Source organism: Coregonus clupeaformis, chromosome 35 (assembly GCF_020615455.1).
Source record: "Coregonus clupeaformis isolate EN_2021a chromosome 35, ASM2061545v1, whole genome shotgun sequence".
Classification (NCBI taxonomy): domain Eukaryota; kingdom Metazoa; phylum Chordata; class Actinopteri; order Salmoniformes; family Salmonidae; genus Coregonus; species Coregonus clupeaformis.
In genome coordinates this window covers 10,303,107-10,326,712 of record NC_059226.1, presented here as the reverse complement: position 1 = coordinate 10,326,712, position 23,606 = coordinate 10,303,107, and the positions used below count along the sequence as shown (strand labels likewise).

Here is a 23,606-nt window from a genome sequence, read left to right as displayed (position 1 = left end):
ATTGTGCAAGTTCTCCACCTTAAAAAGATGAGAGAGGCCTGTAATTTTCATCATAGGTACACGTCAACTATGACAGACAAATTGAGAAAGAAAAATCCAGAAGATCACATTGTAGGATTTTTAATGAATTTATTTGCAAATTATGGTGGAAAATAAGTATTTGGTCACCTACAAACAAGCAACATTTCTGGCTCTCACAGACCTGTAACTTCTTCTTTAAGAGGCTCCTCTGTCCTCCGCTCGTTACCTGTATTAATGGCACCTGTTTGAACTTGTTATCAGTATAAAAGACACCTGTCCACAACCTCAAACAGTCACACTCCAAACTCCACTATGGCCAAGACCAAAGAGCTGTCAAAGGACACCAGAAACAAAATTGTAGACCTGCACCAGTCTGGGAAGACTGAATCTGCAATAGGTAAGCAGCTTGGTTTGAAGAAATCAACTGTGGGAGCAATTATTAGGAAATGGAAGACAGACAAGACCACTGATAATCTCCCTCGATCTGGGGCTCCACGCAAGATCTCACCCCGTGGGGTCAAAATGATCACAAGAACGGTGAGCAAAAATCCCAGAACCACACGGGGGGACCTAGCGAATTACCTGCAGAGAGCTGGGACCAAAGTAACAAAGCCTACCATCAGTAACACACTACGCCGCCAGGGACTCAAATCCTGCAGTGCCAGACGTGTCCCCCTGCTTAAGCCAGTACATGTCCAGGCCCGTCTGAAGTTTGCTAGAGTGCATTTGGATGATCCAGAAGAGGATTGGGAGAATGTCATATGGTCAGATGAAACCAAAATTTAACTTTTTGGTAAAAACTCAACTCGTCGTGTTTGGAGGACAAAGAATGCTGAGTTGCATCCAAAGAACACCATACCTACTGTGAAGCATGGGGGTGGAAACATCATGCTTTGGGGCTGTTTTTCTGCAAAGGGACCAGGACGACTGATCCGTGTAAAGGAAAGAATGAATGGGGCCATGTATCGTGAGATTTTGAGTGAAAACCTCCTTCCATCAGCAAGGGCATTGAAGATGAAACGTGGCTGTGTCTTTCAGCATGACAATGATCACAAACACACCGCCCGGGCAACGAAGGAGTGGCTTCGTAAGAAGCATTTCAAGGTCCTGGAGTGGCCTAGCCAGTCTCCAGATCTCAACCCCATAGAAAATCTTTGGAGGGAGTTGAAAGTCTGTGTTGCCCAGCGACAGCCCCAAAACATCACTGCTCTAGAGGAGATCTGCATGGAGGAATGGGCCAAAATACCAGCAACAGTGTGTGAAAACCTTGTGAAGACTTACAGAAAACGTTTGACCTGTGTCATTGCCAACAAAGGGTATATAACAAAGTATTGAGAAACTTTTGTTATTGACCAAATACTTATTTTCCACCATAATTTGCAAATAAATTCATTAAAAATCCTACAATGTGATTTTCTGGATTTTTTTTCTCATTTTGTCTGTCATAGTTGACGTGTACCTATGATGAAAATTACAGGCCTCTCTCATCTTTTTAAGTGGGAGAACTTGCACAATTGGTGGCTGACTAAATACTTTTTTCCCCCACTGTATCTGTTCTGTTTCACAGGACTGTTGTTACACCAAGGATGCATCATCTCTTTTTCAGGTGTGTGTGTGTGGTGTGTGTGTGTGTGTGTGTGTGTGTGTGTGTGTGTGTGCGCGCAATATTTGTTGACTATGTTTGAGTAAGTGACATGGTCACATATTTAACATTACCCTTTTGAAAATGTACTTAAGGCTGGGATTCAATCTGATCGTGCTTTGTCCTCCAATGCACATCTACAAGGCAATGTTCCAGCTTTTGCAGAAACCACATTAATGGTTAATGCTGCATATGTCGGCTCAATCGGAAATTACGTTCAAATGGTGCATTGTCCAAATCCGCAATCAGATTGAATCCTGGCCCAAATGTGTGTAATGATTCAAGGTTCCAAAGTTAGTAGATGTTTGATGCCCACCTGGGAGGAAGTGATGTGGATGGAATCTGCCAATCAAGTGATGTCACTGGGATAGTGTCATTTTCCCCAGAATCCCAGTGTCAGGATGTTTTTGACAGTTTCAGGTGAATGTAACTCCGTTTTTTAAGCCTTTCTTGGTCTGTAAAGGTTTCTTGAAGCACAAAATCATAATTCTTATTTATCTTTTTTAGATTAAATATTATTTATAACAAATAATACATAAACTTCAACTACTGACGAGTTGTTTATTTTGGGGTGAGGGCTTGGACTTGGGTGGTTTGCACCATTTTCTATTCTTCAGGAATTAATAGACATCAACTTATAAACCACATTTTAAAACCAGGAGTTCATTCAGTTGGGCCATGTTAAAGGCCCAGTGCAGTCAAAAACATGATTTTCCTGCATTTTATATATACCCTACATGACCAAAATTATGTGGACACCTGCAAGTCGAACATCTTATTCCAAAATCATGGGCATTAATGTGGAGTTGGTCCTCCCTTTGCTGCTATAACAGCCTCCATTCTTCTGGGAAGGCTTTCCACTAGATGTTGGAACATTGCTGCGGGGACTTGCTTCCATTCAGCCACAAGAGCATTAGTGAGGTCGGGCACTGATGTTGGGCGATTAGGCCTGGCTCGCAGTCGGTGTTCAAATTCATCCCAAAGGTGTTTGATGGGGTTGAGGTCAGGGTTCTGTGCAGGCCAGTCAAGTTCTTCCACACCGTTCTCGACAAACCATTTCTGTATGGACCTCGCTTTGTGCATGGGGGCATTGTCATTCTGAAACAGGAAAGGGCCTTCCCCAAACTGTTGTAAGCACAGAATCGTCTAGAATGTCATTGAATGCTGTAGAGTTAAGATTTCCCTTCACTGGAACTAAGGGGCCTAGCCCGAACCATGAAAAACAGCCCCAGTTGACACTATGCATTGGGGCAGGTACTGTTCTCCTGGCATCCGCCAAACCCAGACTCGTCCGTCGGACTAACAGATGGTGAAGCGTGATTCATCACTCCAGAGAACGTGTTTCCACTGCTCCAGAGTCCAATGGTGGCAAACTTTACACCACTCCTGTTGACGCTTGGCATTGCGCACGATGAACTTAGGCTTGTGTGTGGCTGCTCGACCACGGAAACCCATTTCATGAAGCTCCCAACTAACAGTTATTGTGCTGACGTTGCTTCCAGAGGCAGTTTGGAACTCGGTATTGAGTGTTACAACCGAGGACAGAGGAGTCTTCACGCGCTACGCACTTCAGCACTCGGCGGTCCTGATCTGTGAGCTTGTGTGGCCTACCACGTCGAGGCTGAGCCGTTGTTGCTCCTAGACGTTTCCACTTCACAATAACAGCACTTACAGTTGACCAGGGCAGAAATTTGCCGAACTGACTTGTTGGAAAGGTGGCATCCTATGACGGTGCCATGTAGAAAGTCACTGAGCTCTTCAGTAAGGCCATTCTACTGCCAATGTTTGTCTATGGAGATTGCATGGCTGTGTTCTTGATTTTATACACCTGTCAATAACGGTGTGGCTGAAATAGCAGAATCCACTAATACTGAAATTGTGAACATTATGATAGTGCCCTTTTAGTGTAAGAAATGTTGGTGGGATGGAGTTTTGGTTTGCCTGGCGACATCACCAGGCATTAAATTAGTTAATAGACCAATATGAGAGTTCCAAACCTCTCTTCCAATAACAGCTAGTTTTCAGCAGGTTGACATTTCTCATGAATCTTGCACTGAAGGCAGAACTGAGCGATTTCTGCTAGATGGGCCAGTTGCAAAGTCAAAATTGGCTATATCGTACAAATCCCTGAAAACTAAATTAGCTTTTTGGTCTTAATTTAAGGTTAGGCATTAGGGTTAGCAATGTGGTTAAGGTTAGGTTTAAAATCAGATGTTATGACTTTGTGGTTGTGTCAGAGCTAGTGACCACTCTGTATAGCTGTCCCAGGCCAATATTTATGACAATAAATGCCAACCTGACAGTTTTCAGTTTTCCCATCCAAGACAGAAATTGCTCTTTGCTAAGAAGCTATTTTTGTTTCTTTTTGACCATTTTAATTGAAAACAATCACAGTAAGGTACTTACAGTGAGGGAAAAAAGTATTTGATCCCCTGCTGATTTTGTACGTTTGCCCACTGACAAAGAAATGATCAGTCTATAATTTTAATGGTAGGTTTATTTGAACAGTGAGAGACAGAATAACAACAACAAAATCCAGAAAAACACATGTCAAATTTTTTAAAAATTGATTTGCATTTTAATGAGGGAAATAAGTATTTGACCCCCTCTCAGTCAGAAAGATTTCTGGCTCCCAGGTGTCTTTTATACAGGTAACGAGCTGAGATTAGGAGCACACTCTTAAAGGGAGTGCTCCTAATCTCAGTTTGAATACCTGTATAAAAGACACCTGTCCACAGAAGCAATCAATCAATCAGATTCCAAACTCTCCACCATGGCCAGGACCAAAGAGCTCTCCAAGGATGTCAGGGACAAGATTGTAGACCTACACAAGGCTGGAATGGGCTACAAGACCATCGCCAAGCGGCTTGGTGAGAAGGTGACAACAGTTGGTGCGATTATTCGCAAATGGAAGAAACACAAAAGAACTGTCAATCTCCCTCGGCCTGGGGCTCCATGCAAGATCTCACCTCGTGGAGTTGCAATGATCATGAGAACGGTGAGGAATCAGCCCAGAACTACACGGGAGGATCTTGTCAATGATCTCAAGGCAGCTGAGACCATAATCACCAAGAAAACAATTGGTAACACACTACGCTGTGAAGGACTGAAATCCTGCAGCGCCCGCAAGGTCCCCCTGCTCAAGAAAGCACATATACAGGCCCGCCTGAAGTTTGCCAATGAACATCTGAATGATTCAGAGGAGAACTGGGTGAAAGTGTTGTGGTCAGATGAGACACAAATCGAACTCTTTGGCATCAACTCAACTTGCCGTGTTTGGAGGAGGAGGAATGCTGCCTATGACCCCAAGAACACCATCCCCACCGTCAAACATGGAGGTGGAAACATTATGCTTTGGGGGTGTTTTTCTGTTAAGGGGACAGGACAACTTCACCGCATCAAAGGGACGATGGACAGGGCCATGTACCGTCAAATCTTGGGTGAGAACCTCCTTCCCTCAGCCAGGGTATTGAAAATGGGTTGTGGATGGGTATTCCAGCATGACAATGACCCAAAACACACAGCCAAGGCAACAAAGGAGTGGCTCAAGAAGAAGCACATTAAGGTCCTGGAGTGGCCTAGCCAGTCTCCAGACCTTAATCCCATAGCAAATCTGTGGAGGGAGCTGAAGGTTCGAGTTGCCAAACGTCTGCCTCGAAACCTTAATGACTTGGAGAAGATCTGCAAAGAGGAGTGGAACAAAATCCCTCCTGAGATGTGTGCAAACCTGGTGGCCAACTACAAGAAACATCTGACCTCTGTGATTGCCAACAAGGGTTTTGCCACCAAGTAGTAAGTCATGTTTTGCAGAGGGACTTATTTCCCTCATTAAAATGCAAATCAATGTATAACATTTTTGACGTTATTCTGTCTCTCACTGTTCAAATAAACCTACCATTAAAATTATAGACGGATCATGTCTTTGTCAGTGGGCAAACGTACAAAATCAACAGGGGATCAAATACTTTTTCCCCTCACTGTAATTGTTACCCAGAAATGATTTAATATTGAGATCAAAACAGCTGTATTGGACCTTTAAGAACACTGCAGAGAAATGTAATGTTAGGAGCTGACAGAGAACCATACCTGCTCCATCTGCACATTTTAGTGACATTGTGCCACCTAAATAAATAATGACATCCTGACCTATCAGTGTGTTCAGTGATGCAAATAATGACACTGACAACTACGAAAGACGTGAAGGAATATTTATTAGTTAGAGCAAATTTGGTAATATAAACTTTTATGAAAAAAGCTACATGTAGATTTGCCTTATCAATATCTTGGTTCATATATTTATAAGTATGTACATTTCCCCTTGTACAAACATGCTAAAAGGGGGTTGACCTTCGAGTACAGAGAACAATAAAAAGATAGTGAGACACAAGAAGAGGGGGAAAAAAGGTTTCACTCTCCTTCAGTACTAGGCTAAACTTATTTGTTTCACACATTCTTGAATAGGAACTGCAGTTGTTCCAAGCAACTCAACTCAAAATGAAGAAAACGTTATGGTCTTGCCCAAAGGGGCTGCTGGCAAAGTATCCGAACTGTGAGACATTCATTGTGTTGAACACAGGAGGCTGCCGGAACAGAGCACATGGAATGGCATCAAACACATGGAAACCATGTGTTTGATACCATTCCGCTGATTCCACTCCAGGCATTAGAACGAGCCCATCCTCCCCAATTAAGGTGGCACCAACCTCCTGTGGTGTTGAATCAATATAACACTTCAGTCACTTCACTACATGTCAGATTATCACAGTATAATCATGGAAGTGATCTGGTACCAGCAAACCATTTTTAAAATACTTGTCTCATTAAAACAATTATTAGGCCTTAAAATTAGCCTTATGGTTTCAAATTCAGAAGTCTACAACTGGATTTAAACCAGTTCAGAAAGACACCCAGATTACCCTAAATTACATTTTCTGACAGTGAGTGTCATTTTAAATCCACTTTCCTGACCCTAAATATGTTGTTATATGTCACTCCAAAACATCTTCATATTAATCTCATAGCTGGCTGGATAAAACAACAGGTTAAACACACTCAAGAGGCAGTGTTCAGTTGGAACTGCACTCCATAATGAATTGACCATCTAGAATTGTTGAACCTACTGAAAGCACTGATGCATTTTGGCGCTGTACAGACACTGATGACTACCAAAACGATAAATAAATAGAGGACAACATACTCCTTTTGACACAGGGATTAGTAATATCAAAAACAGAGTAAACCAGGACATTATGGAGTGGAACAAAGGACACTCCAAGAGTCAAAGAGTTCACACCGTCTCCCATACGCACATCAATCAGCCAGGAGAGAGCAGTGGGTTGAGGCAGTCCTGCAAGATTTACTTCCACTCAAAAAAACAAGTCCAAGTTCCGAATACACACATTGTCCTCATCCTCCACATCAAAATAAATAAATAATTGGTCATTTAGCAGACGCTCTTATCCAGAGCGACTTACAGGAGCAATTAGGGTTAAGTGCCTTGCTCAAGGGCACATCGACAGATTTTTCACCTAGTCGGCTCAGGGATTAGAACCAGCGACTTTTCGGTTACTGGCACAACGCTCTTAACTACTAAGCTACCTGCCGCCCAACTCCTCAGGTGAAGGTTGGCTTTAGACCCGCAGGATCTCCAGGCAGTTGTTGTAGCCGATGGCGATCCAGTCAGGCTGGGTGGAGGCCCACTGGACGTTGTTGATCTCTCCTTCGGCCGTGTAGGCCAGAATAGGGTCCTCGATGGCCCTGGGCATTTGCTGGATGTCCCATATCAGCGCCTGGTGGTCGTCGGCTGAGGACGGAGGAAAGACAATACATTATTATTACACTGACGTAAGGGAGAATGAGGACTGAGGAAAGGTGAGCTGGTAAAGGAGCTGTTTGTGCCTTACCTGCAGTGCAGATGTGACAGGAGGAGTGGGGAGCCCAGGCGATGCCGTTGACACAGGCCCGGTGGTTGTTGAGGCGGGCCACCGGCGTGCAGGGAACACGCACGTCCAGAATCACAACCTGAGGCACACAGCACAGGAGAGAGACAACACATTAAATAGAGATAAGGAGAGGGAATGGACAATACCAAACTGAAAGAGGAATGAGAAAGGAGAGTAAAATAGACTGACCTCCATGCCGTCCATAGCCATGGTGGCCAGGTAGTTGGGGTCCTGTTTGTTCCAGCAGAGGCGCAGTAGGGGGTGGTGCTGGGGGTCTTCATAGATAATGGTGCTGTGCTCCAGGTGCCGCAGGTCAAACATGCGTACTGAGCCGTCTGCTCCGACCGACGCAAACATGTCCCGACCACCGCCTGCGCGGCTGAACGCGATGTCATACACCTAGATACAGAGAACAACACCAACATACAGAGTTATTAAACTGGTACACCCACGGACACACATTCAGACTTCAATGACCTCAGGACCAGGGGTTGGAACGGAAATGATTTTCCAATCGTTCCGTTCCGAACAGAACCCCTATTTATTTTGTTCCATTCCAGTGGTCCGACTAGCATAATAAAGTTCTGAACTGGTTCGAACCCCCAAAAAAGGTATGGTTCATATATCTCCTTTTCGTAAAATGTCTAAGCCGTAAAATAACGTTTTTACATTAAGCTCATTAATTTGTTTCACCTATTAGTGCAGATGGAGCAGCTTGCTGTGTATGCGCAAGCTAGTTGTTTACATGTTTAATTGGTCATTTACAGTGGGGCAAAAAAGTATTTAGTCAGCCACCAATTGTGCAAGTTCTCCCACTTAAAAAGATGAGAGAGGCCTGTAATTTTCATCATAGGTACACGTCAACTATGAAAGACAAAATGAGAAAAAAAAATCCAGAAAATCACATTATAGGATTTTTAATGAATTTATTTGCAAATTATGGTGGAAAATAAGTATTTGGTCAATAACAAAAGTTTTGTCAATACTTTGTTATATACCCTTTGTTGGCAATGACACAGGTCAAACGTTTTCTGTAAGTCTTCACAAGGTTTTCACACACTGTTGCTGGTATTTTGGCCCATTCCTCCATGCAGATCTCCTCTAGAGCAGTGATGTTTTGGGGCTGTCGCTGGGCAACACGGACTTTCAACTCCCTCCAAAGATTTTCTATGGGGTTGAGATCTGGAGACTGGCTAGGCCACTCCAGGACCTTGAAATGCTTCTTACGAAGCCACTCCTTCGTTGCCCGGGCGGTGTGTTTGGGATCATTGTCATGCTGAAAGACCCAGCCACGTTTCATCTTCAATGCCCTTGCTGATGGAAGGAGGTTTTCACTCAAAATCTCACGATACATGGCCCCATTCATTCTTTCCTTTACACGGATCAGTCGTCCTGGTCCCTTTGCAGAAAAACAGCCCCAAAGCATGATGTTTCCACCCCCATGCTTCACAGTAGGTATGGTGTTCTTTGGATGCAACTCAGCATTCTTTGTCCTCCAAACACGACGATTTGAGTTTTTACCAAAAAGTTATATTTTGGTTTCATCTGACCATATGACATTCTCCCAATCCTCTTCTGGATCATCCAAAATGCACTCTAGCAAACTTCAGACGGGCCTGGACATGTACTGGCTTAAGCAGGGGGACACGTCTTGCACTGCAGGATTTGAGTCCCTGGCGGCGTAGTGTGTTACTGATGGTAGGCTTTGTTACTTTGGTCCCAGCTCTCTGCAGGTCATTCACTAGGTCCCCCCGTGTGGTTCTGGGATTTTTGCTCACCGTTCTTGTGATCAATTTGACCCCACGGGGTGAGATCTTGCGTGGAGCCCCAGATCGGGGGAGATTATCAGTGGTCTTGTATGTCTTCCATTTCCTAATAATTGCTCCCACAGTTGATTTCTTCAAACCAAGCTGCTTACCTATTGCAGATTCAGTCTTCCCAGCCTGGTGCAGGTCTACAATTTTGTTTCTGGTGTCCTTTGACAGCTCTTTGGTCTTGGCCATAGTGGAGTTTGGAGTGTGACTGTTTGAGGTTGTGGACAGGTGTCTTTTATACTGATAACAAGTTCAAACAAGTGCCATTAATACAGGTAACGAGTGGAGGACAGAGGAGCCTCTTAAAGAAGAAGTTACAGGTCTGAGAGAGCCAGAAATCTTGCTTGTTTGTAGGTGACCAAATACTTATTTTCCACCATAATTTGCAAATAAATTCATTAAAAATCCTACAATGTGATTTTCTGGATTTTTTTTCTCAATTTGTCTGTCATAGTTGACGTGTACCTATGATGTAAATTACAGGCCTCTCTCATCTTTTTAAGTGGGAGAACTTGCACAATTGGTTTCTGACTAAATACTTTTTTCCCCCACTGTAAGTGCAGCCACGAGATAAGACAATTTCATGGGTGGGGAGAGAGCGGGCTTGGCTTGAAGCGCTAAACATCATGATGTGAATTGGGATGTGATTAGGCTATTACTAGAATCCTGCAAGAATCATAACTTCACTGAATTACATAATTAAATATTAGACATTAGGAATATTTTTGGAACAAAAAATAACATTATTAACCGGTTCTCAAGATTTGGAAATAAGGATTCTATTACGGAACACTAGAGATCACTTTCTTTCCCAGGTCTGTTTACGTTCCTACATTTCCCCCCATTTTTTTCGGTTTTCGGTTCTGCTCCTTGAACCGGTTCTAACCCCTGCTCACAACAACTAGCCTTTACTTACTCATTCATACAGTCTCAAACATGCACATTCATACAAGCAAACTAAACTTCAAGGCAAGGCTTATATTCCCCCTCAGCCCTCACACACCTCTTTGTCATGAGCAATGAGCTGGGTCTTGACATGGCCTGATACGAGGTTGACTCTGCCCAGCACCTGGCCAGTCTCCAACCCCCAGATAGTACAGGTGGTGTCAATGCTGGAGGTGCCTGTAGTGGACAGATCAGAAGCAGTATTAAAAACACTGACACTCACCAAACAAGACATACAGTAAAACTTCAATTAATAGCCTGGGTGTTTATTTGCTTTAAATCACTGAACACAGCCGGCGCTTATTAGAGACAAGCTTATTTTATACCCAGGCATCTATTTCCTTTATGCAGACAGCTCAATAAAATGTTGAAAATACTACCAGTATAAACATTATAATAACAAATCCATTGCAGATCAGACTTGCAAAGGCTGCCTATCATATAACCCCCATTTCACGCTTTAGCCCCATGAATTTGATGCCATGGCTAGCAACGATGACAGAATAAATAAATAAAACGTTTTTAATGGAAGACTGTGGGAATATCAGAGCTGTGTCCATGGTAACCTTGTAAACAATTCATTTAGACTCAGCATTTATTTGAAACAGGCGTTTATTTGCTGAAATATTTGCCAATGACCGGCTTAACATTTAAGTCATTTAGCAGACTATTAAAAGGGACAGGCAGCTATTTGAGATTGCATTTAATTGTTTTACTCTGACAAACCAATAGGCTATATGCTAGAGCTGGGCGATAAACACAAAAATCAATGTCACAATAAATTGACTAAATGATCACGATAACGTGAACGACAAGTTTATAACATTAATGTGCACCACAGTTATTTTGTTTATCTTACCCTTAAAACTACTACTTTGAATGTTGTAGCTATCAATTGTCGAATTAACAATCACCCATATTAGCAAACTTATTTAATTTGAAACTTCACATTTCTCTACTAGGACCCTATAGGTTATTTACTGTAATGAAAAGAAAAGCAAAATGTCCACGATAAGTGGTCGGTGTCGATTATTTTCGGTTTATCGTCCCAGCTCTACTATATGCATATGCCCCATCTCTTACCCAGTAGATTAGGATCCACTTCATTCCAGTCAAACGAGGTGAGTGGGGCACAGAAGTCAGAGTTCTTGTTGTTATTCAGCAAACATTCCAGACGCGTCTCTGTGTCACTGACCTAAGGGGTAAGATTTAACAAGCCATGCATGAGATGCTATACAACTACTTAGAAAAGAAGAGTCCCCCCTGGGCAAGTAACTGAGCTAGAGTGCAACTCCAGATGCAGCAAGAGGGAGGAGGGATACAATAGTTAGAATAGGGCGCAGGCCAGGCAGCGCCCAACATATGACATTTATTATCACCTCGTATTGGACGAATAATTTTTCTTCAACGAGGCGGCCGCAAAGGATATCCTACAGACACCAGACAAGGCCCAAATCCCCGTCATTTGCATGAGGAAGAGACGGAGATATCGTGGACTTAGGTCGGGGTGCCTTGTAAGGAGCCGACGACGAGCGAGTAAACTGCCGCTCCCATCAATCCTATTAGCCAATCTTCAATCATTGGAAAATAAATTGGATGACCTAAGATTACGGTTATCCTACCAACGGGACATTAAAAACGGTAATATCTTATGTTTCACCGAGTCGTGGCTGAACGACGACATGGATAACATACAGCTAGCGGGCAATACGCTACATCGGCAGGATAGAACGGCTGACTCCGGTAAGACAAGGGGTGGCGGTCTGTGTATATTTGTAAACAACAGCTGGTGCACAAAATCAAATACTAAGGAAGTCTCGAGGTTTTGCTCGCCTGAGGTAGAGTAACTTATGATAAGCTGTAGACCACACTATTTACCAAGAGAGTTTGTGTCTATATTTTTCATAGCTGTCCATTTACCACCACAAACCAATGCTGGCATTAAGATTGCACTGAATGAGCTGTATAAGGCCATAAGTCAACAGGAAAACGCTCATCCAGAGGCAGCGCTCCTAGTGGCCGGGGACTTTAATGCAGGGAAACTTAAATCTGTTCTACCTAATTTCTACCAGCATGTTAAATGTGCAACCAGAGGGGGAAAAAAAAAACTCTTGACCACCTTTACTCCACACACAGAGATGCATACAAAGCTCTCCCTTGCCCTCCATTTGGCAAATCTGACCATAACTCTATCCTCCTGATTCCTGCTTATAATAAAAAACTAAAGCAGGAAGCACCAGTGACTCGGTTAATAAAAAAGTGGTCAGATGACGCAAATGCTAAGCTACAGGACTGTTTTGCTAGCACAGACTGGAACATGTTCCGGGATTCTTCAGATAGCATTGAGGAGTACACCACATCAGTCACTGGCTTCATCAATAAGTGCATCGATGATGTCGTCCCCACAGTGACCGTACGTACATACCCCAACCAGAAGCCATGGATTACAGGAAACATCCGCACTGAGCTAAAGGGTAGAGCTTCCGCTTTCAAGGAGCGGGACTCTAACCCGGGCGCTTATAAGAAATCCCGCTATGCCCTCCGACGAACCATCAAACAGGCAAAGAGTCAATACAGAACTAAGATTGAATCGCACTACAGCGGCTCTGACGCTCGTCGGATGTGGCAGGGCTTAAACTATTACAGACTACAAAGGGAAGCACAGCCGCGAGCTTCCCAGTGACACAAGCCTACCAGACGAGCTAAACCACTTCTATGCTCGCGTCGAGGCAAGCAACACTGAAGCATGCATGAGAGCACCAGCTGTTCCGGATGACTATGTGATCACGCTCTCCGTAGCCGATGTGAGTAAGACTTTTAAGCAGGTCAACATTCACAAGGCCGCAGGGCCAGACGGATTACCAGGACGTGTACTCCGAGCATGTGCTGACCAACTGGCAAGTGTCTTCACTGACATTTTCAACATGTCCCTGACTGAGTCTGTAATACCAACATGTTTCAAGCAGACCACCATAGTCCCCGTGCCCAAGGACACTAAGATAACCTGCCTAAATGACTACTGACCCGTAGCACTGACGTCTGTAGCCAAGAAGTGCTTTGAAAGGCTGCTCATGGCTCACATCAACACCATTATCCCAGAAACCCTAGACCCACTCCAATTTGCATACCGCCCCAACAGATCCACAGATGATGCAATCTCTATTGCACTCCACACTGCCCTTTCCCACCTGGACAAGAGGAACACCTACGTGAGAATGCTATTCATTGACTACAGCTCAGCATTCAACACCATAGTGCCCTCAAAGCTCATCACTAAGCTAAGGATCCTGGGACTAAACACCTCCCTCTGCAACTGGATCCTGGACATCCTGACGGGCCACCCCCAGGTGGTAAGGGTAGGTAACAACACATCTGCCACACTGATCCTCAACACGGGGGCCCCTCAGGGGTGCGTGCTCAGTCCCCTCCTGTACTCCCTGTTCACCCATGACTGCATGGCCAGGCACGACTCCAACACCATCATTAAGTTTGCCGACGACACAACAGTGGTAGGCCTGATCACCGACAACGATGAGACAGCCTATAGGGAGGACACAACAACCTCTCCCTCAACGTGACCAAGACAAAGGAGATGATTGTGGACTACAGGGAAAAAAAGAGGCCTGAGCACGCCCCCATTCTCATCGACGGGGCTGTAGTGGAACAGGTTGAGAGCTTCAAGTTCCTTGGTGTCCACATCAACGAACTATCATGGTCCAAACACACCAAGACAGTCGTGAAGAGGGCACGACAAAGCCTATTCCCCCTCAGGAGACTGAAAAGATTTGGCATGGGTCCTCAGATCCTCAAAAAATTATACAGCTGCACCATCGAGAGCATCCTGACTGGTTGCATCACCGCCTGGTATGGCAACTGCTTGGCCTCCGACCGCAAGGCACTACAGAGGGTAGTGTGTACGGCCCAGTACATCACTGGGGCCAAGCTTCCTGCCATCCAGGACCTCTATACCAGGCGGTGTCAGAGGAAGGCCCTCAAAATTGTCAAAGACTCCAGCCACCCTAGTCATAGACTGTTCTCTCTGCTACCACACGGCAAGTGGTACCGGAGTGCCAAGTCTAGGTCCAAAAGACTTCTCAACAGCTTCTACCCTCAAGCCATAAGACTCCTGAACAGCTAATCATGGCTACCCGAACTATTTGCACTGCCCCCCCCCCACCCCATCTTTTTACGCTGCTGCTACTCTGTTAATTATTTATGCATAGTCACTTTAACTCTACCCACATGTACATATTACTTCAACTACCTCAACTAGCCGGTGCCCCCGCACATTGACTCTGCACCGGTACCCCCCTGTATATATAGCCTCCCTACTGTTATTTTATTTTACTTCTGCTCTTTTTTTCTCAACACTTTTTTGTTGTTGTTTTATTTTACTTTTTTATTAAAAAGGTCTGTAAGTAAGCATTTCACTGTAATGTCTGCACCTGTTGTATTCGGCGCATGTGGCCAATAAAATTTGATTTGATTTGATGTTTACGTATGATTTAGTATCAAGGAGGCTGTGGGTGCATGCATACCCTCCAGATGCGCAGGTAGTCCCCGCTAGTGGCAAGCAGGTCTGGATAAACACCCTTGCTGTCCGGGATCCACATGATCTTGGTGGTGGGGTAGGGGTGGTCAAAGGTGTTCCTGCAGATGAACTCTGAACTCTCCTCCTCCAGACCCACAATCTGCACCTGAAGACAAACAACAATCATTAAATCAGAAACCGCTTGATATACTATTTAATAAGTAACAAATTACTCAGAGCTTAAACACACTTCATACTGTTTTTAGTCACTTTTTGGTAATGTTCATTCTCTGTGGGTGAGATCTTACAACATAGAAGCGAAGATCTGTTCTGGGTTCTGTTCATACCCAAGATCTGTTCTGGGTGGCCCACATCACAGCATTGTGGGATTCACGGTGGTCCCAACTAATTCGTTATGGTCCTGCACTAGGACTCGTTAACAAAAATGTACAGTTCATCTTCTCACTCACCTTATTGTTATATTCTTCAACGAAACTTCCAAGGGCCAGGCGAAAGCGCTTGTCGGGACGAACGCTCCAGTTCATTGCATACACCGTCCATGGCGCTTCGTATTTGTAGATCTCTTTTCGCTTACCGTGGAGCGACATAGCTCAATAAACGAGATCTTATATAAAATCCTTAGCTATAAAAAATATATATATAAACAAATGTTTCCTTGGAACAAAATATACCCCAAGGCTCGTTAAAGACTTTCCGAATTGAAGATTTGAACAGTTCAAATGACAAAGGCTGTCAAACGACAGCTAGCTAGCTAACTGTCGTTAGTTATGGATGCTACACCTGCCCAGCTAACGTCATTAGCTAGCTAGCTAGTAGCGCGTTGTACAGCGTGATATCTATCTCTGTCGGACAACGAAGCTTAAGCTTCGAGGCACTAAAGTCTGCATTTGCTATTCGTTTGATTTTGAAGATCCGGATGAGTGAGCCTGCTTTTCGAATTGGGTCCCCTGCTAGCTTTGACCCGACTCCGACTTCAACAACACTACTGCCGTAACCACAAAGAGGGGTAGGGGGATCACTCTCCTCGAATCTCCTCTCATCGAAGAAAATGTCGGCGGTGTGACGCTAGCTAGCTCATAGCAAGGTAGTGTGGTGCACCCGATTAGTCTACAATCACTCCATTAAAAGGTGGAAATCATCATACCAACCACACCATTCTGAAAATATGCTAAAATAATGTTTTACTATTTTAACAGTGTAACCGAAGATTTTTTATAACTAACCCAAGAAAGACAACAGCCTGTCGTTTCCAACGGGAACAAATGAGTTATAGTGGGCAGAGCCAAGCACAAGCAAGCGAGATCCTATTGGCGTGTTGTGGCAAATATTTGCATGTTTCGTTTCGGGAACGCCTACTCTGTGCAATGCGCGTGTGCAATACCTAAATTCGCCTTTGCACTCCTTCTAAACAACGCGGAAAGTCTACAAAACTTAGTCCACTCTGTTCATAACTGACTATAGTTTTAAGAACAGAAAACTGTATTGAGATCAAATGTTTCATCGATGAGAAAATGTGCATAATGTTGGCAAAATCTATCTCGTTCCATCTTCTCCCACTGCCGGCCACTGTGCTTCCTCTCACTACCAGGTTACAAAACGTAGGTAACAAAATATTTCTGGGTAGAATCAAAGACAGTACAGTCGGTGGTACAGTATGAATAAAGGCTAATGCCGCGTTCATAACAACTGGGAACTCGAAAAAAACGAGCACCATCTGGGCAAAATAGTTTTGAAGCGTTATTCAACTCGGAATTCCAAGTCTGAAACTCTGGCATATTTCTAGAGCTCCGACTTTCCGACCCGAAGATCACTGATGTCATTATTTGACCTCGTTTTTTTCTGTGTTCCCAGTGGTCTTGAAAGCACCATAAAACGTATTCTCCAATAGAAACCCACAATCACACTTGTAGGCGATGTTGGTAGGCTAGCTAAGCTCATGCGTAGAAAAACGTCAAAGGGTCTAACCGTATTCTCGCGCCGAACTGCGCATGTGCTTATAAATAAAAGGGACTCCTTCGCTATAAAGTATTTTTTTTACGAAAATTAAAAAGTGTCAGTATGTCACTTTCACGAGGTTGGAGTAATAACATGTTTATTACACTTAAGACATTGGTTAGAATGTAGTTTGTGCCTTTAGATTTCGAGAAAACTAACAACAAGGAAGAATATTTCACTTCTCTCATTGACTTCTCAAACCCCGGCCTGGTCTGTTTGGTCTGTTTCGCAAGCGGTCCCGGAAATCTTGCGATGTTGCGCCTCTGGGTTTAGAAACTCTGTGGTAGAATCTACTGTCAACGGGGGTATATACGGCGGAGCTGATGGCCATGTTGGCCTTGCAGTGGATGGAGGAAGTCAAACAAGACAGAGTAGTTATTTGCTCTGATTTATGTGCAGTGTTAATGAGTCTTGTTGATAAAACAAGTTTACTGGAGAACTGAGACCAAGTAGAGACTTTGGACAGGGTGGATATGGTATAATAAAGGCAGTTTATTCAGAGGTAAAGATATCTGGAATCGCGTGCACGGACCCGTTCGTCAATCTCGTAGGGAGATATCTGAGAGAGCCCCGAAACATTGTGTGCTGACATTTTATACAATAAAATGAAGTAGGTTGAATCTAGTAGTTCTGATCTTCTGATTGGTCCTGATGAGTTGGGCGAGGTCCCCTCCAGGTTAGTATCACTGTTGCATTGGCTCTGAGTCGGGTTCTCTGTCTTCAGATGTTCAGCCTAAGAGAAGGGGATTTTTGTGTGTGTGTGTGTGTGTGTGTGTGTGTGTTTAACAGTGATGATGTGTGTGTGTGTGTGTGTGTGTGTGTGTTATCAGTGATGATGTGTGTGTGTGTGTGTGTGTGTGTGTGTGTGTGTGTGTTTTTATCAGTGATGATGTGTGTGTGTGTGTGTGTGTGTGTGTGTGTGTGTGTGTGTGTGTGTGTGTGTGTGTGTGTGTGTGTGTGTGTGTGTGTGTCCTCAGAGCAAGAACTCGTGAGTTGGAAGAACTGAGAGACCTATGGCGTGGGTGTTGTCCTTAGCCACCTGCTGACAAGGCTGACAAGATAGGACTCTTTTGTCCATTGTATTGAATACAAAGGCCCAACACAAAATGGGTCATGCACAAGATTTTAGTCAGACCAAGCTATAACATTATATATTTACTACGACAGTCTCCAGTTCTTTAGCTCACGTAGCAGACAAGACCTGCTTTATGAGGTGCTACAAACCCATGGCAGGATTAAACAGATGGATATTCAGATAAGATTTACTTGGGTCCCAGCCCATGTGGGGGTGGAAGGGAACGAGGTAGTAGATGAACAGGCTAAACAAGCACTTAGTAGTGGGGATATTGAAGTTTCAATGAGCAAGGCAGAGGCAAAAATACTGATATTTACAATGATGGTGCAGAGATGGCAGGAGCAGTGGAATATAGATAATAAGGGAAGGCATTTATTTCAAGTACAGAGGAAAGTCGGGGAGGGGAGGACGGCAGGAAGGGACAGAAGAGAGGAGGCTATTTTTACAAGATTACGGGTGGGACACAGCCAGTTGAATAAGACATTAAATGTGATAGGAAAGCATCCAACAGGAAAGTGTGATTATTGTCAGGAAACAGAGACAGTGGAGCATGTATTGCTACAGTGTGGGCAGTATCAGAGGGAAAGAGAGAGGATGAGATCTAGTATGAGGGAGAAGGGGATACAGGACATTAGTTTAAATAGTATATTGAGTAGAACGTCATTAGATATAGTCTCAAATATTTTGTTATCTTTTTTAAGAGCAACGTGGCTGGCAGGTAGGATTTCGTTTTTCCCTGTCTCTGGCCCACCCTCCAGTACAGTAGGTGGCGGTAATGCACCATTACGTTGGATGCCAACCGCCGATAAACCCCACTGAAGAAGAAGTACTGTCAACGGGACTGTGGGGAACAGTAAAGCTAACGACGGCCCTTAGCGTTTTCCAGAGGAACATATTTTAACACTCCATAGGTATTCATACTCTTAACGTTACATGTGAAGTTTTGTTTTAGTTTGATTCAACTTGATAAATCAGGCTATTGTTATGTTGTCAACTACTTATTAGATGTAGCGTGGCAGGAACTTGCTCGGTTAGAATGGGAAGAGATGGGGGGATGGGTCACGTTGGCTAATCAGTCAGTGATCTAGTTAGCTAGTTAGACTGTTAACATTAGTTAGTTTGTTAACCAGAAATCGTCAATTGTGGGTGCATATTTGCTAGCTCATTGTAATCTTAGCCATTTGAAATGTTCTATGATTTCAGATAGCCACTCCAAGCTAGCTAGCTAACCAGAGTCAGAGAGTGGATTTGGCTAGCAGAAGACAGCTAGCTAGCTCAGCTGAATGCTAAGCAAAATATTTGTAGCCGTGGTTTGTTAAACTGGTAGTTAACTAACATAATCGGACTACGGTGTCGAGAATGATGATGTCTATAAAGAAAGTAACGTGAGCCATCTATTTTTAGAATATGAATGACTTGTGAATGATTAGGGTCACTGGGTCATTACCAAAAACCACAGTCCAGTCAGATTGATGGGCAGAATCTATGGCGTTTAGACTGACACATTTTTGATTTAGGCCATTTGACAGTGTCCAGAGCTAGCTACCACTCTCTTGGATGTTGACCTTTTCAGTGGGAGTGGAAGTAAGAGACAGGTTTTGCTGAGACATGAAGTGGTAGTTATGTGTTGTAAACAAACAAGTTACTATCCTGGGCATGTAGCTAAATCAACTCACTGTAATGCAGATGTTTGTTGGAAACGTGTGACAACCAGCTGTGTGAGACTGACTGAGGCATTCTGTCTAGTGCTGGTTTGACCTTCTGTCACCTTCAAACCTACCTGGTTTGACCTGAATTTACCTTTCCCTCCTTATCTTCCTCCTGCTCGTCTCCTCCTCCTCTCCTCTACCGGCCTGTGCTGGCGCAGCTTCAACCATGAGGAGTGTGTACCTCCTGCTGCCCGCGCTGCTGCTTCTCCTGGCACTGCCCGTCTCCAGGGGACGCTACAACGATGACTTTGACGATGGGGAAGACCTGGCAGACTTTGCAGACGACAATGACTTTGCTGAGTTTGAGGATGTGAGTGAGGACACTGCGGCCGAGCCAGAGACGGCCCCTCCAACCCGTGCGGCCCCCCCTGCTCAGCCTGCTGAGGAAGATGAGGACGAGGCCACAGTGGAGCTGGAGGAAGACGGACAGGAGGACGGCTTTGAGGACTCCGATACACAGGTTAGGGGCTGCAGTGGCCTGGTAGCTTGCATATGACCAGGGACAACTTGGTTGGCACACTATCCCATGCGCTGTATTTTTGGTTTGTGCCAGAACTAATCCATATTTCATTTTGTATTGCTGTAGGATCAAGACATGTACAGCAAGTACGATCCAGACGAGTTTGATGGCATGGAGAAGCCCAGCCAGTCCCTCAAAGACCCCCTGATCATCCACACAGTAAGTTCACTGTTAACACCAGACCAGTGACCATTAAGAAGCCATTGATTCCAGACCTATTTCTTAAACTGTACTCTGACAATCAAGAAGCACATCCCTCTTAAATGTGAGTGCCAAGATGAAACATCTTTAATGTTGTGGTTGTCATGGTGATGAAGTCTGTCCGTCTCCCCCTTCCAGGTGCCGGCCCACCTTCAGAACAGCTGGGAGAGCTACTACATGGAAATTCTAATGGTGACGGGCCTGCTGGCCTATATCATGAACTACATCATCGGCAAGAACAAGAACAGCCGTCTGGCCACAGCCTGGTTCAACTCCCACAGAGAGCTGCTGGAGAGCAACTTTGCCCTGGTGGGTGACGATGGCACCAGTAAGGATGCAGTGAGCACCGGGAAGCTGAACCAGGAGAATGAGCACATCTACAACCTGTGGTGCTCAGGTCGAGTGTGCTGTGAGGGCATGCTCATCCAGCTTAAGGTATTTACAGTGTGTGTGAGTAAGAGAGAGAAAGTGTTTGTGTGAGAACTAGCTGCTGTTTCAATGTTTTCTCTGGTCTGTTCCAGTTTGTGAAGAGGCAGGACCTGCTGAATGTACTGGCCAGGATGATGAGGCCAGTCTGTGATCAAGTGGTGGGTACATATGATGCCTGCATACATGTACATCACCAGTCACATTGTCAATAACCTAAGCGCTTACAAATACTTTCCTAAAGGTAGACCTTTTCTGTTGTCTGACTTGTTATATATTTCTGTCTCTTTTTCTTTGTAGCAAATCAAAGTTACTCTGAATGATGAGGACATGGATACGTTTGTGTTTGCTGTGGGCACCAAAAAGGCCATGGCCCGGATGCAGAAGGAGATGCAGGACTTGGTGAGGGGCGGGCCAACATCACTATACTCTCATTCATTCAGCCATCCAGACACTATTAACCATCTATGAGCCTCAGGCTGTGTGGGTGTATGTATTGACCCGTCTTTGTTTGTGTATCTGTCTGTCCCCAGAGTGAGTTCTGCAGTGACAAGCCCAAGTCAGGGGCCAAGTACGGCCTTCCTGAGCTCCTGGCCATCCTGACAGAGATGGGTGAGGTCACGGACGGTGTGATGGACAGCAAAGTGAGCAGGGGAGGGGACTTCTATTGTGGCCTACTCAATACAGTGGGGACTTTGTCACTAGGCTATTGCAGAGTGTTCTCTCACTGTTTGTAGTGGGAGAATATGACACATTGAGTACGGTGTGCTACAATTTGATAGACCCCTTGTTTTTCTTTCCTTCACCCTTCCACTGTCTTTGTCTTTCAGATGGTTCATTATATCACCAACCATGCTGACAAGATAGAGTCCATCCATTTCTCTGACCAATTTTCTGGTCCAAAAGTTGTGCAAGAGTAAGTGCGCCTGCAAGCAAGACAGTTTTTCCACAACATCTTAACTATATCACACAAATGTCTTTACTCCACTCCTATCCCTGGTCTTGTATTAAAGCCTCTGTTATGAAATGATCTACAGCCGTTTCTGTTACCTGAAGCTGCCTTCTCAACCCTGTTGTGTTTCAGAGATGGACAGCCCTTAAAGCTGCCTGAGACCAAGAAGACGCTGCTGTTTACATTTAATGGTGAGCCAATTGTCTCCGCTTGAAATGCTTTCCAACACTGGCATGCAGCCGATTCGCCATATTTCATACATAGTGACTGAATTAAATGTTAACAAATATTTTATTGTGTTTGTGCATGTAGTGCCTGGCATGGGCAACACGTCTCCTAAAGACATGGACACTCTGCTACCCCTGATGAACATGGTCATCTACAGCATCGACAAGGTCAAGAAGCTCCGCCTCAACAGAGAGGTGAGAATGGCAGGATAATTAGACTACTCCTACTACACCCTCAATCTGGCCTATTGGCAGATGTTTTATTTACTTTTATCTACAGTCTTCCTTTCATCCATCACTGCATCTCCTTTCTCACCCTCTATCTCTCCCTGTGTCTGTCCTCCAGGGAAAACAGAAGGCAGATAAGAACCGTGCCCGTGTGGAGGAGAACTTCCTGAAGCAGACCCACAATCAGCGCCAGGAGGCTGCTCAGACCCGGCGGGAGGAGAAGAAAAGGGCTGAGAAGGAGAGGATCATGAGCGAGGAGGATCCTGAGAGACAGCGCCGCCTGGAGGTCAGCTCCACCACAGCACCCCAGCAGAATAACACCCAATGGAACACTACACACAGGAACACAGCACACTGTTCATCTTGGCCTTCTTTGTACCTCTTGCTCTAACTGCCTCTATGGTCTTTCCCCCTTTTACAGGAGGCTGCTCAACGTCGTGATCAGAAGAAGATTGAGAAGAAGCAGATGAAGATGAAGCAGATCAAAGTCAAAGCCATGTGAGGATAGACAGCTACAGGGATTCAATCACACAGCTCAGACGGTTTCCACTGCTTCCATCCATCTCTCTCACTTCAACGCCCAGTTCTGGCTCACAGGCTCACACAGATTCCCATCTCCATGGGTGTCAAGCTTAGCTGTTTCTGTTCTCATGGAAACACTTTGTTCAATCAGTGGGGTTTTCCTTGGCTGTGAGTGAGCTGCTAGTGACAAGCGAGAGGGACAGAGGAGTTTTGCATATCAAGTCTGTCGCCACGAAGACCCGTGCCAGTTTTTTTTCTGTTTTGACTTTTTCTTCTGCCTAGGTCTTCATTGCTCTTTTCAAAGCAAGTCGGCTCAATGAGCTTTTTAATCCAATCGACAGGGATTTGGGGGTGCACCTCTCGGTGGTAAATAAAATGCTCATATTTTAAAAGGCATGAAGGAATGTGAGGCTTGTTTCATGAGTTATTAAGTTAACACTGGATGCTGCAAGACGAGATGCAAAGTATCCCATTTTAATTTATATCTAAGTGACAGTCCTTACAAGCTATGTCTGTCTCTGGTGAATTTCTAAGCAAACATAATAAAATGCACTGGAAGCTATTGAACAATCTCTAATTTCTGTCTTCTTTAGAAGAGTTGTGTCTTGTGGTTATAAATGGACCAATGGGACGGTAAGACTAGCTCTAAATTTCACCCAAAGATTGAGTCTGCAGTCTATGGGAGCTGCTGGAGGAGATTGAGTTACGGCAGAGAGAGATTGTCTAGGCTGCTGGGTTCAAACTAAACTGTCCTGGTGGGTTCAAAATGTCAAGTCCCTTGTCTCCTATATTCTACAGTAGCCTTTTTTGGAAACCACAGTTTCTGCCAGCATGT

The 23,606-nt window shown here is 44.5% G+C and overlaps 2 protein-coding genes across 4 annotated transcripts; one reads left to right on the top strand and one right to left on the bottom strand.

The window, feature by feature from the left end:
- Positions 1-5,857: 5,857 nt before the first annotated feature.
- Positions 5,858-16,167, bottom strand: LOC121568902 (DDB1- and CUL4-associated factor 7). Of its 2 annotated transcripts, none has more exons than XM_045210625.1 (8): positions 15,366-16,167; positions 14,903-15,061; positions 11,448-11,559; positions 10,423-10,541; positions 7,795-8,004; positions 7,567-7,684; positions 7,270-7,466; positions 5,858-7,082 (listed from the first exon to the last, which is right to left on the bottom strand). In XM_045210625.1, the coding sequence occupies exons 1-7, from the start codon at positions 15,501-15,503 to the stop codon at positions 7,294-7,296; spliced, it is 1,029 nt and encodes a 342-aa protein (XP_045066560.1). In that variant the 5' UTR covers positions 15,504-16,167; the 3' UTR covers positions 5,858-7,082; positions 7,270-7,293. The 2 variants fall into 2 exon arrangements, with proteins under 2 accessions (XP_045066560.1, XP_045066561.1); XM_045210626.1 differs by having other exon boundaries at positions 5,858-7,085; positions 7,273-7,466.
- A 2,622-nt stretch (positions 16,168-18,789) lies between these two features.
- Positions 18,790-23,343, top strand: LOC121568903 (PAT complex subunit CCDC47). Of its 2 annotated transcripts, none has more exons than XM_045210621.1 (12): positions 18,790-18,897; positions 19,854-20,155; positions 20,282-20,374; positions 20,555-20,851; positions 20,938-21,003; positions 21,143-21,244; positions 21,376-21,486; positions 21,673-21,758; positions 21,927-21,985; positions 22,107-22,216; positions 22,368-22,535; positions 22,671-23,343. In XM_045210621.1, the coding sequence occupies exons 2-12, from the start codon at positions 19,862-19,864 to the stop codon at positions 22,749-22,751; spliced, it is 1,467 nt and encodes a 488-aa protein (XP_045066556.1). In that variant the 5' UTR covers positions 18,790-18,897; positions 19,854-19,861; the 3' UTR covers positions 22,752-23,343. The 2 variants fall into 2 exon arrangements, with proteins under 2 accessions (XP_045066556.1, XP_045066557.1); XM_045210622.1 differs by lacking the exon at positions 18,790-18,897 and adding an exon at positions 19,550-19,570.
- The last annotated feature ends 263 nt before the right edge of the window (positions 23,344-23,606 follow it).